A 13263-nucleotide genomic window follows, 5' to 3' on the forward strand; every position below is an offset into this window, starting at 1 on the left:
TGACATCATGTTTATGTTTTATCATGAGTGAATTGATCATGAGAGCAAACTACTTCAGGTAGTCCTCGACATACAACAGGTTGTTTAGGGACCGTTCAAATTTAACAACAGCATTGAAAAAAGTGACTTGCGATAGTTTTTCACACATGACCATAGCCACATCCCCATGGTCACATGATCAAAATTTAGACGGTTGACAACTGACTCATATTTATGACAGTTGTCATGTCCCAAGGTCATGCGGTTACCTTTTGCGACCTTCTGACAAGCAAAGTCAATGGGGAATCTAGATTCATTGAACAACCGTTTTACTAACTTAACAATTGCAATGCTTCACTTAAGTACTGCAGTAGGAAAGTCCTGAAAAGGAGAAAAAATTACTTAACAGCTGTTTCACTTAGCAACAGAAACTTTGGGCTCAATTGAGGACTACCTGTATTACAACTAGCATAAAACATAAACTCACTCTTAGGTTTTTGCGAGCTTCAGCCACACAGTTTCTTTTGGCAATAGATTTCTATTTTCTTCCCCCAGTATGATTTTTCAATTTCCCAGTTTAACTAACAGTCCTGGAATCCCCAGGTGAATCCCTGGGGAACTACTTACTCCTGGTTAGCTTCAGAAATCAGCCAGGTGAGCTAGAGGCTTCTGAGGTGTTACTTCTTACAAGGCAAGAGAAACTGAACTTTAAAATAGTTATCAGGAACGCTTCAGTCAGTCCATTTTTCCCTTTCCAGTTCTATTCCGGTATCAAAATTTGGGTTTTCTACTGTGGAAAATGGAGGCTATTTACTTATTTATGTATTCACTAGCTGATACCTCGGTATTGCCTGGATATTTATTTATAGGGGGGAAATGTCCAGACCAAATGTAATTTCTAATGTTGGATTTTCCCCCTTACCAGAGGGAGGCCCCTTGTGGAGTATTGTGAAGCCATTACCATGGCAACTCCACTGTGCTGTACAGTAGAAGCCATTTTAAGGCATAACAGGCTGTATCTTAACAGAACACATCCCCCAAGAGGTTTTAGGGGTGTCTTACCCCCACAGTATTTTTCTCCAGAGGGTAAGTCATCTGTGTACCAAGTTTGGTTGAAGTTGCTCGAGGCGTTCCAGAGTTATGATGGAACACACACACACACATTTATATATATAGAGAGAGATTCTTTTATTTTATTTAGTTTAATTTAAGGACCGACCAACTCCAAACTGACAGCTCATAATAGAATGGTGGAGAGAGCTGAAGGGGAATGGGTGAATGTTGCTTTTTCTTTCTCTTCTTCCTATAAAACCTCTGCTGGATCTGTCTATATAGAGAATTGGTATTAGGATCCAAGTGACTCTTTTGACATTTAGCACTTACCATGTTGACAGTTCGAATACTTTTTCAGGATGTTGAAGCAAACACAGTAAGACTGAAGGAACATGGCCAAGATGTCCTGGTGTTAGAGAAGGTCCCAGCGGGAAACAGGCCTTTTAATCAAGGAAACCCACAGCCTCTTCAGCACAAGTATGTTTTCATTCGTGATTGTCAACATCACGTTATGTTTAATAATTCCAACTCTTATGAAGGAATGAGTTGTGCCACATTTCAAAAGAAATAATCAGCTGTTCCCTTAATCATGATTTATCATTGCCCAAGCATGCTAGTTGAGACCCTTAATTTTCCAAAACCATTCTATGCAGTTCTTGGTGTGAATATTCTTTTTTTAAAAAAATAAATAATCACAAACCATAAGGAAAGTTATTGCAAAGATTGTAGTTACTGGATTTTTATTTCTAATCTTATTTTATATGTCCTTATCTCTTTTCAAATTGTTAGGCCATTATTCTTCTTGTTTGTGCTTATATTTGTTAGCGTTCTAAATACCATGTATGAAATAAATCATTGTCCAAGGCAAAGTTATCCTTAAAGGTCCAATTTATTCGTACAGGCAAGTTAGCACGTCTATGGAATTCTGATTTTCTTCTTGGAATTCCACCCAGTTGAAAGTTCATGATCTATCCCCACACCCCATAATCCATCACATGTTCCAATCATCATCTTCCACGCTGGCATCTACACCCCTCTGCTTCTGGTCAGGTGTCAAGGTGCGGAGACAAAAGATGACCTTGGCTTCTATAAAAGAATGTCAACAATACATTCCACAATCCTACTCCTTTCTATTCCCCCCTCCCAACTACTACACTAATGAACAGCATAGGAAATTAATAAAAAGTGTGGCAGGCCAAAGATCCTAAAAAGAACATAACTACAGGCCTGACAATATTGCTACTTCTGCTTGGGCCACAAACTTGCATTGATCCTCTCCCTTGTTCTATGCCCTACATCAGTGATGGCGAATCTATGGCACGCGTGCCACAGGTGGCACATGGAGCCATTTGTCAGGGCACGCGAGGCGCTACCCTGTCAGCTGGCCAGCGCACATGCGCGCGCTGGCCAGCTGAGTTCACCGTTTTTAAAACCCATTTTTCACCCTCCCCAGGCTCCAGAGGCTTTATAGGAGCCTGGGGAGAGTGAAAAGAGCCCCCCCCCCCCCGGAGGCCCTCCGGAGGCTTCAGGGACCGTCCGGAGGTGTCCCAGAAGCCTTCAGAACGCTTAAAACGACCCGCCAAGCAAACCGGAAGTGACTTCTGGTTTGCTCGGAGGCAGTGACATGCGGTGAGGTTTATGGCTGGTGAGGCTGGTGACGTCATCAGGAAGGCGGGGAATGGGACCACGTGTGCTGGAGGCTGAGGCTGCCTCAGCCTCCAGCACACGTGATCCCATTCCCTGCCTTCCTGAGCGTGCTCCGCCGGCTCGCGCTCCGCGGTCCCCAACAGCAACTGCTTTTCAGTGCTTTTCTGTGCATCTGGCATTTAGGACATCCGGCTATCTACCTAAACGCCAGACGTACAGAAAAGCACTGAAAAGCACTTCGCCTCCAAGCCACTTCGTCGATGACGTCGCCGCAGCTGCTGGGCATGGCCGGACGGAGGTAGCCAGAGCGACGCCGAGGCGGTCCGGGCGGACGAAAGAGTGAGCGAGCAAGCGAGCAATGGAGGATCAGGCAGCCTGATCCTCAGTCGCTCGCCCACCGGACTGCCTTGGTGCCACTCTGGCTACCTCCGTCCGTCCGCCCCCGGGAGCTTCGGCGACATCATCAAGACGAAGTCCAGTGGAGGCAGCAGAAATGTTGTCGGCGCTCCCGGACTTGATGATGAAGCCACGAAAGAGACTGGGGAATGACAAGAACCTTCCTGCCTCTGCTGGACTTCGTGCACTCCTCACGACTGCAATATACATCCAGAAGTGGCTTTTGTGGCTAATGGGGTTTGGGCTTCCAGCCCAACAGCCCCTGCCACTTCTGGACGTCTATTGCAGTCGCGAGGAGCGTGCAAAGTACAGCGGAGGCAGGAAGTTATTGGCGCTTCCGAGAACCCTCCTGCCCAGCTGGCACCACCCCGCGCGCGCTCCTCCTCCTCCCTCCTCTTCCTCTTCACTCCCCAAAGGCTCTTCTCCTTACCGGAGCTTAGCGGGAGCCGTGTAAAAGGGATGGGAGGAAATATATATTATTATTATATATTATATATTATTTCATGATGAGAGGTGAGGCTCTGCCTCCCCTGCCTCTCCTGACCGCACGTCCCTGCTCGGAGGGTCGTTTTAAGCGTTCCGAAGGCTTCAGGGATCGTCTGGAGGCTTCCCTGATGCCTTCGGAGCGCTTAAAACGACCCTCTGAGCAAACTGGAAGTCACTTCCGGTTGCTTGGAGGGTCGTTTTAAGCGTTCCAAAGGCTTCAGGGAAGCTTCCGGACGATCCCTGAAGCCTCCGGAGGGCTTCCGGGGGGGTGGGGGAGGCTGTTTTTGCCCTCCCCAGGCTCCTATAAAGTCTCTGGAGCCTGGGGAGGGCGAAAAAATTTAAAAATGGGGGGTCACGCCTGTTGTGCGCATATGCGCACTGGGGGGTCGCACATTGCATTATGGGTGCGACACGCCCGCACACGACCTCCCTGCGCTCCCCCCACTTGTGGCACGCCAGCCAAAAAAGGTTCGCCATCGCTGTACTACATTCTTTTAATTGTGACTTAGGTGATAAGGGTGTGACACCATTCAGCTGCTGCTTTATTTTCCCTGTAGTTCAGCTTTTCTCCTGTCCAGTTTCCTGTCAAATGCAGGAAGTCCAAGTAGTTTAAAATAAACATAAAGGTTTATTGCAAGCTCATGCTCTTTACAACCATCTTAACTACTAATGGTCAAAGCAGATTGGTGGTAGATAAGTGTCAGTGGAACTGAAGGTGGGCTGGACTCAGATCTCTTGTGGGCATGAAGCGACTCGAGGCTAATGATGCATTTGTCCCCTCCCTTAGGCTCATCCTGCTCATCACCTGTAGATAGGATATCTTTCAATATGCTCTTTTTTTCCCTTTCTGGCCTTTTTGATTGGGATTTCACACTTACTTAAAACTCTCCTCTAGAGTAGATCTTGGGAGAAAATGTGAATATCTCCCCATTAGCTCCTGTGCCATTTCTCTATAGAACCAGGAAAACGAATTTCTAATATATGACGTCAGTGTTTAATATGAGTTACAGCTTTACATCCATACATTATTCACTTATGTAATTCCCTCTCTTAATGGTCATTTATATCTCTTGTTATTAATGATGACTGAATTTTCTTTTATTTGATATTTTAGTCTTACTGTTATAATTTGCCATGGATAAGTTTAATGAATAGAAATTCTGAAAACAAAATAAGCAAAATTTAGCAAGAATAGACAAGAAACCAAACGGGAAGTAGCCCAGCCGATTCTTCTGTTTGTTTCCCTCAGTTTAAACCAGGGGTGTCCAAACTTGGGAACTTTAAGACTTATGGACTTCAACTCCCAGAATTCCCCAGCCAGCCATGCTGGCTGGGGAATTCTGGGAGTTGAAGTCCACAAGTCTTAAAGTTCCCAAGTTTGGACACCCCTGGTTTAAATGATTTCTAATAGGTGAGTTGTTTACAATGGAATATCTTCATTCTAAATTATTCAGAAAAGACAAGAAGTTATGGAAGCAAAATTGAACTCAAGAGACGTATTGAGCATGAAGGTTGACATTAATGACGGATTTAACAAATGAACAAGTACAGCATCAGAATAAGGAAATAGAAGAATCGTCTCAAAGGTGCTTTTTTAAAAGACGATTGGACAAACACCTTTGAGACAATCATTACCTGGATGACTGAGAATCTCCATAGACATAATGACAAAAGAATGGCAAATATGACATCTGGAACTGTTTTCAGAAGTTTCATCACACAGAACTGAACAAGAATGAACTTAAATTAGAACTAGCAGAAACAGAACGGCATTAAAATAACAAAGTTCTGAGGTATACTTGAGCAGAGAAGAGAAATAGAAAACGCACTTAAGACTTAAAGACATCTGCATCTGGATGAAATTCAGGAAATCTTCAAAATAAAATCTTGAGAAACATGAGAGGGGAAATTACAATGGGATATACTAGCAAATTTGCATAACAATTAAAGACACAATACTGAAGCAAAATGAAACGAAAGTACTCTAAAACTGGTGTGGGGGAATCTGATCTACTGATGATCCAGGGAAATTGGCACTAGATAAGAGTCAAGAGGCTGGAGGGAGGCTGAATTTAGATCTCTTAAGGCAGCATAGCTACACCAAACTGATGGTGTGTTTGACCCCTCCATCAGGCTTACCCTGGTCATCTCCTACAGCAGGGGTGTCCAAACTTGAGAACTTTAAGACTTGTGGACTTCAACTCCCAGAATTCCCTAGCCAGCATGGCTGGCTGGGGAATTCTGGGAGTTGAAGTCCACAAGTCTTAAAGTTCCCAAGTTTGGACACCCCTGTCCTACAGGAACACTTCATTTTACAGTTTTAATATTACATTTTAATATTAATTAAAGTTAATATTAACATTGAATGAATATATAGAAAATAATATTACATTTTTACACTGAATCTGGAAAAATAACACCCGCCCTATTTAAGCTCTGAACGATAAAATAAAACTGTGTAATTTTTTTTTTCAATTACCTCTTGAAATCATAAAAGGACATATCTTAATCCTTGGTGAAATAAACGAGGTTTCCCCCACATATCAATAAAACTGCTTAACCAAAAGAAATATCATGAACTCTCCCCACAAATCTCAGTCTATTATATTACTTTTTTTCCCTCTTGGATGCATGGAGATACAAGCATCCTACACAGAGTGAAAACTTAGTACTCTTCAGTTCATAAAAGTCATAGACTTGTGCTGGTTTTCTGACTCATTGTTATCCAAGCTTATAGACATGGAAGCCACAGCTTCTAGTTATACAGCTCATAATCCAATCATTGTAAAACTAAATAGAGGAAGTTATTGATCAAAAAGGCAGCGATTCAATGAACTTTTATTATTACAAGAGGATATTAAACTGCTGTATTATCAGGAACGCTTTTGCCAAATCAATGTAGCCTTTATCTCTTTGTCTGCAAGATTTCTGAAAGGTTTGTTTTATCTCTCTGGCATTAAACAGAAAGAAAACGTTGCAAAATCAGAAGGGTATATGGTTTAGGGATCTGAAACAACTAGAATCAAGGCATAAACAGTTTTGGATTTGGAAAAAAGATAAAAGCAATATGAAAATGACTAGATTTAATTGAAATAAGCAAGACTTACAATAAGTTGAATTTTCTTAAACAGAAAAAGTATTAAAAAGGCAGTAAATCAGGTAAATTGCTGGTTTAACAGTTGTGAAAGGAACAGGACTGGGGTGGAAATAAACATACTTCTACAAGGAAACAGATGATGGAGCAATTTCTTAAATATTATTCCAGATCAGGGATGGGTTGCTGCTAGCATTACTGCCAGTTCAGCGCGCAGAATTTTTTGTCCATGCACAGAACCAAAAATCAAGATACCACTGTAGGAGAACCAGTTCAGGGGTGTGGCAGGCCTGGGTCACTACTGGTTCCAGTGACCCAGAGCACCATGTTACTACCTATTCGGCCGAACTGGTCTGAACTGGTAGGAACCCACCTCTGTTCCAGATTATGTGTCTAACAGAATTTCATCTGCAAGAAATGGGAGAATATCAGAATAAAGCATTCCTTATAAAATTTACTGATCAACAAAAAGAAGTCCTTAACCATAACGGATGATGACATTTAAGTGGTAATTTTTTTTTAAAAAAACCTGAAACTGAATAAAGCTAAAATTGATTGTAAGAACAAGGAACAGGAGGAAGAATTGCAAATGAGACAGAAATCAGACAAAAGATATTTGAGTTCGAGGAATATATATAAATCTCAACAATTCTGGAAAATAATTCTACAATGATGCCATCTGAAAAGTTGGGTTTTCTTTTCAATTAGCAATATACGCAAAAACATATATTCCTTCAAAATATGTTACATGAGCTTTCTGCATGCCAACTACTGCAAGGATATTACTAGAAAAGTTGTTCAATCTTCTCATGCACATGATTTTAAAATTAGGACAGATTTACTGATAGGGATTGAATGTATAATTTCACACTCACATTTAGTGATTTATGATGTGTTGTCCATGGTTCCTGATACTCATATTTTGATAAAACCTTAATGGCATTGATTCCAGTCTCATGAGAGTTGGACTATGTGCACATGTGTAATGTATTGTACATAGGTCTTCAGATTGGAATCAATTTGTCATACAATAGAAATAAGAATATGTTATGTTCACAGAAAATGGATGTTGTATTCCTTCTTAGCTTAAAGATAAAGGTAAAGGTTCCCCTCGCACATACATGCTAATCATTCCTGACTCTAGGGGGCGCTGCTCATCTCCGTTTCAAAGCCAAAGAGCCAGTGAAATCCGAAGATGTCTCATATGACCGGCATGACTAAAAGCTGAAGGCGCACAAAACATTGTTACCTTCCCACCAAAGGTGGTCCTTACTTTTCTACTTGCATTTTTACATGCTTTCGAACTGCTAGGTTGGCAGAAGCTGGGACAAGTAACGGGAACTCACTCTGTTACGCAGCGCTAGGGATTCGAACCGCTGAACTGCCGACCTTCTGATTGACAAGCTCAGTGTCTTAGTCTCTGAGCCCTTTTCTTCTTATTCTACTAACACTTGAATTTAATCTTTACATTATAGTCACTCACACCTTAGCCAGTTCTCTTTTGAACCCACGGCACCCTACTCTGTATGTAGCTGCCCTTGAGCATTCTGAAGCTTGAATAAAAGAGTGCTGAGTTTAATATGCTTAGAAGAATAAGTGTTTCACATCCCAATTGACCCATGAGTTATATTGCCAAGTGAAGTGTTGTTAATATAATAATTATTTTTAGATATTTCTGATGACAGATGCTTATTTGTTGTATCTCATCAATCTTACTTTCCTCACTACCACGTTGAAATTGTGACTGCTCAGTTCTTTTCCTCCCTTTCACTTTGCCTCTTTTGTAACAATCTGGATTCATTGCCTTTTAATCTCTGAATATATTTGTGCTGAATCTGAAAAAGAGCTAATAAAATTAAGCAATGCAGTAATGCAAGAAGTGGCTCCTGGGGGGAATGTGTTCTTGGTAGAGCTGGTCCCCCTTCTTCACCTATGGAATATCACCTGTAGGAGATCACCAAGCTGAGCCTGAGGGAAGGGTCAAACATGTCATAAGTCACAAGTCCCTGCATGCCCACAAGAGATCTAAGTCCAGCCCACCTTGATTGCCTTTCTTATCTCCCACTCATTTCCCTTGACTGCTAGTTGGTCTGATTCTTGTAGAGAGTGTAAGCTTGCAAAATATTTTTATACTCATTTGAACGGCCTGAATCTCCCAATTTCCCCAGCACTTGACATCACCTATCTAGTGATTTCGCTCTATATATGAAAACCTCAGGCTAAATCCTTTTCCAGCATGTGAATTTAAATTGCTTTAGTTCTGGCTTTTTAACATTATTGTATTGCAGTGATCGTGTCAATTACTACGTTGAGTTCCAAGGACATTATCCCTTTGGGTGGTGCGGACACAAATTTCTTTCTTTCTTTCTTTTTCTTCCTCAGATATATTGTAATGTCAGGAACTCCAGAAAAAATTTTAGAACACTTTCTGGAAACGATGCGACTAGAATCAACGCTAAACGAAGGAATGGGTAAGCCAGTTTAATCAAACTCTATTTGTAACTTCAATTTATCTAAGAAATAAAATCTGCAGTCCTGCAGTCCTAAGTTCTTAAAGGAAGTTCTTACATTTATTTCTTAAATTCCACTTTATTCAAGTGGAATTCACTTTATTCAAGTTCTGGATAGACCTTTGATTAAAGTTGATATCCATACTATATGTAGTTGTTTTATTTATACTTGTGCTATAAAAGCTGGGCAATGGGATTGCTTGGAACTATTTGATAGAAAGTCTCAAATGCCTTTTTGATATGCTTGGACTTTATTTTACATTTTTAAGAACTTTCCAAAGGACTATTTTTGGAATTATTTGTAATAGTCCCTCCTCCCTCCCCCCTGCCCAAGTCAGAGTGATATTTCGTAATATGAGAACATTATTTGAAATTTCAATCATAAGGTTTCTTTCTTATGTAAGGACACCAACGTCCAGTAAGTTAAAACAATTCCTCCTTTTGTAATAATGTAACTTTAAAAAAAGAAAGGAAAGCAATCGAAAAGAGTACATTACAATAAAGGGAAAAGTGCTTTGTCTGAGTCAATGAATTTAGTATACATTCTATAAAATACAGGTAGTTCTTGATTTACGACCACAACTGAGCCCAACATTTCTGTTGTTAAGTGAGACATTTGTTAAGTAAGTTTTATGCTTTTTCTTGCCTCAGTTGTTAAGTGAATCACTGTAATTGATAAGTTAGTAACTTGATCATTAAGTGAGTCCTCCCCATTGACTTTGCTTTTCAGAAGGTCACAAAAGATGGTCATATGACCCTGGGACACAGCAACGGTCATAAATATGAACCTGTTGCCAAGCCCCTGAATTTTGATCAGATGATCATGGGGTTGCTATAAAGATCATAACTGTGAAAAACGATTTCAAGACACTTTTTAGAGTGCTGTTTAACTTGGAACTGTCACTAAACAAACTGTTGTAAGTTGAGGACGACCTGTATATTGTTATTTATGAGAAGGCATAAGATCTTGTAGTCTTTTTATTTGAGTCAATTGTATTCAAAGATAATATTTTAATTGTACAATAATTATGTTTAAATAAAATCAGTATCTAAAACTCAAGGTTTAATTTTTAGGTTGAAATATGTAACAATTCAGTCTCAGCATTGGACTGTATTACCACTTCCTGTAGTTAGCCTATATATTCAATTATCCCACATCCTCCTGCCACTATGTACTGTATACAACTTGTGCCTGCCACAATCAGTTTGACCCTTAGCAATTATTCAAATTCATAAGATACAATATATAACTATGTTATTTATTGTCTATGGTAAAAATCAGGGCAGGATTAAAAAAATATGACAAAGCAAAAGAAAAATAGCAAATGACCTTGATATTGGTTCTAAAATATTTGTTGATATTCTCTGGCTTCTTAGTAATCTAACCAGTAACGAACCATATTTTTCGGAGTATAAGACACACCTTTTTCCCTCAAAAAAGAGGGTGAAAATCTGGGTGTGTCTTATACACTGAATGCAGTATTTTTGGCCTCCCGAAACCCTGCCCCCTTTGCAAAAATGGCTGTGCATAGCCTTTAGGAGGCTTCCAGAGTGCTCCTGGGGGATGAGGAGGGCAAAAATGAGCGGAAAATGGGCCGTTTTTTGCTTGTTTCTGCCCCCCTCCCAGGAGCATTCTATAAGTCTCCTAAAGGCAACGCATGCCCTTTTTTGACAAAAAATGAGCCCGTTTTTGCGAGGTCTGCAGAATGCAATTTTTTTTTTAAAAAATTTGCCTCTTCAAAATCTTGATGTGTCTTATACTCTGGTGCGTCTTATGCTGCGAAAAATACGGGTATATAGCCTTCCTGCCCATTTGTTTAACGATCCTGACTAATAGATTATTAAATACATTTCGAAAGTTTAACTGGGTCATCTGACATAATTTTAATAGTTTAAGTTAAAATATTTGAACTTAATCTAAGAGCCTTTCTATTCATAATTATAGATGTATATACCCTATATCTTTAGCATTAATTAAGATATCTTCTGCCTTGTAAATTGCTTGGGATGTCAGAATATCACTTCTATGGGATTTCATCCAAGTTAGTAAATCAGAATAAAAACTGCAAATGTCACTGCCATTTATTTGCTGCAAGACACACCCAGTGAAAATGCTCTGATTTATCATTTCTTATTTACAGTCCCAGACCAATCAAACATGAGTACAAAATTTAAAATACAGAAAAATCATTTCTCAAGCAATTAATGGTGAGAAAAGAGTATCTGCTGGCTTCTGCAAACCATAGCTATTGCTAGAAACTTTGCAACTTTTATGGTGGTTATCTTAATTAGGTCTTGCCAAAGAAAAATTGTAATTTCTAGAGTTAGGATTTCTCATCTGTGTGTTTTGGTAGGTCCAAATTCCAAATCTTTTGTTTTAAGTTTCATTGAGATTTTATCTGGACCAGATGGCAATTTTACCAAGAGTGCAAACGTGCCACATCAATTCTTAGGGATGAGGAAAATCTGTCCAGTATGATGAAGCTAATTAGAGGCTCCCCCCACCCCCCACTAGATTCGTTACGACCAAAATGTGAGGTGGAAAAATTTCACCCGAGGCCTCTGAGAAATCTCACTCAGTTATTCTAGTAGGAGGAGGGTTAGTATCTCCTGATATATGTTTGCTGTCCTGGAATATCACAGGATAAGGCTCTAAATGGAAAATTCTGCATTTACATTTATTTGAAATTCTTCTCTTTTCTTTAAACATGTGCTAACTTTTCAATCTACTGACGCAGTCTCCAAAGTTAGCAATGGTCTTTAAAGGCAAAAGAAGTACCCAGTTTTACAACGATTCCCCCTTTCACTTATTTAAGAAAGGAGTACAAAAAAGCTTTTGAGGGAGAAAAGGCAAAGCTATTCACTAGTGAATTGGCAAAGCTCTAAGAAGCAGTGAGGTAAAAGGTTTCCCTGTCCAATCGAGTCTGACTCTAGGGCACAGTACTCATCTTGTTACTTGGCCAAGAGAGCTAGCATTGTCCAATGACATTTCCCGTGGTCATATGGCCAGCATGGCTATATGCCAAAGGAGCACGGAACACTGTTACCTTCCCACTGAAGTGGTACCTATTAATCTACTTGCATTTGCATGATTTAATCTCTTTAGAGTCCTGACCCTGATATTTTGGCCATTTATTCAATGTTTCTTTTGGTGGTGATTTTGTTAGGTCCCTCTTTATCTGGCCCCAACTGGCCTTCCAGTTTTAAAACCATAAATCCTCAAATTAGTTTCTTTTTTTTTAAAACAAAGTTTTATTGGTTTTTAAAGAAATAACAAGGAAAAGGGGTGGTGGAATAGGTTACAAATTTTGGCAGTTACAATATGTAGGAGGTGTTCCCTCCCCCCGTGCTCATAATTTTCATTTATACATAGATTAATTTAATACTATATAGTAATATTTTGTCAGCATATAAACTTTTATCTTCAAATAATTTCAATCAATTTATATCAAGCAGATTTTCTTGCTCATTTTTGTGATCTGAGTTTTCTTGGTATTGCCCCTTCTCCCCCCGCCAGCAGAGCTCCGGCCCCTCCCGTGTCCTGTGAGTCTGGTATAGGATCTCAAATTAGTTTCTTAAAGCCCGAGATAAAGATACAATTTTGCCCAAATTATTAAAAATGCATCATGGCTGATGGGACACTGTCATTAATAACTTCATTGCCCTTCATTGCCCTACAAAGTGTGGTTTACTTCTATCACTTTCTCAGTATAAAAGGAAGACAGTAAGTAAAATCCTGCAAACTTATGTCCAATTTTTGTACCTTAAACTTTTAGATTAGAAGTATTTAGAGAATATTCTGGCTTCCGAATAAGCAGGTGTTAGATCAGGATGTTCCACCTTGGATCGATGTGCAATTTTATTCCATTTAACTGAACAATATTCTAGCCTTACCAAAGATGTCCATTATGTTACCTTTATTGATTTAAAAGGAGCTTTCAGCTCCGTTATCTGTGACAGACTATGGAGGAAATTAGCTGCAACGTCCATTCACTGTTGTCTTCTCAAGATGATAATGTTGTGGCATCAGAATACTACAATGCTGGTTAAAGGCAATTTTACTAGGGATCTAACTACTCCCATCCCTCTCCTCAAAGG

The 13263-nt window shown here is 39.9% G+C and overlaps 1 protein-coding gene across 1 annotated transcript in view; it reads left to right on the plus strand.

Annotated features, from left to right (window-relative positions):
* The window catches only part of RAPGEF4 (Rap guanine nucleotide exchange factor 4), a 209532-nt gene that overhangs the window by 154036 nt on the left and 42233 nt on the right, over positions 1-13263 (plus strand). Inside the window, exons 14-15 of the mRNA XM_081935427.1 lie at positions 1391-1509; positions 9038-9126. Of these exons, the coding sequence (XP_081791553.1) occupies positions 1391-1509; positions 9038-9126 (208 nt within the window). The remainder of the gene's footprint in view (positions 1-1390; positions 1510-9037; positions 9127-13263) is intronic.

The sequence above is a fragment of the Natrix helvetica genome (genome assembly GCF_964273705.1).
Source record: "Natrix helvetica genome assembly, chromosome: 1".
Classification (NCBI taxonomy): Eukaryota; Metazoa; Chordata; class Lepidosauria; order Squamata; family Natricidae; genus Natrix; species Natrix helvetica.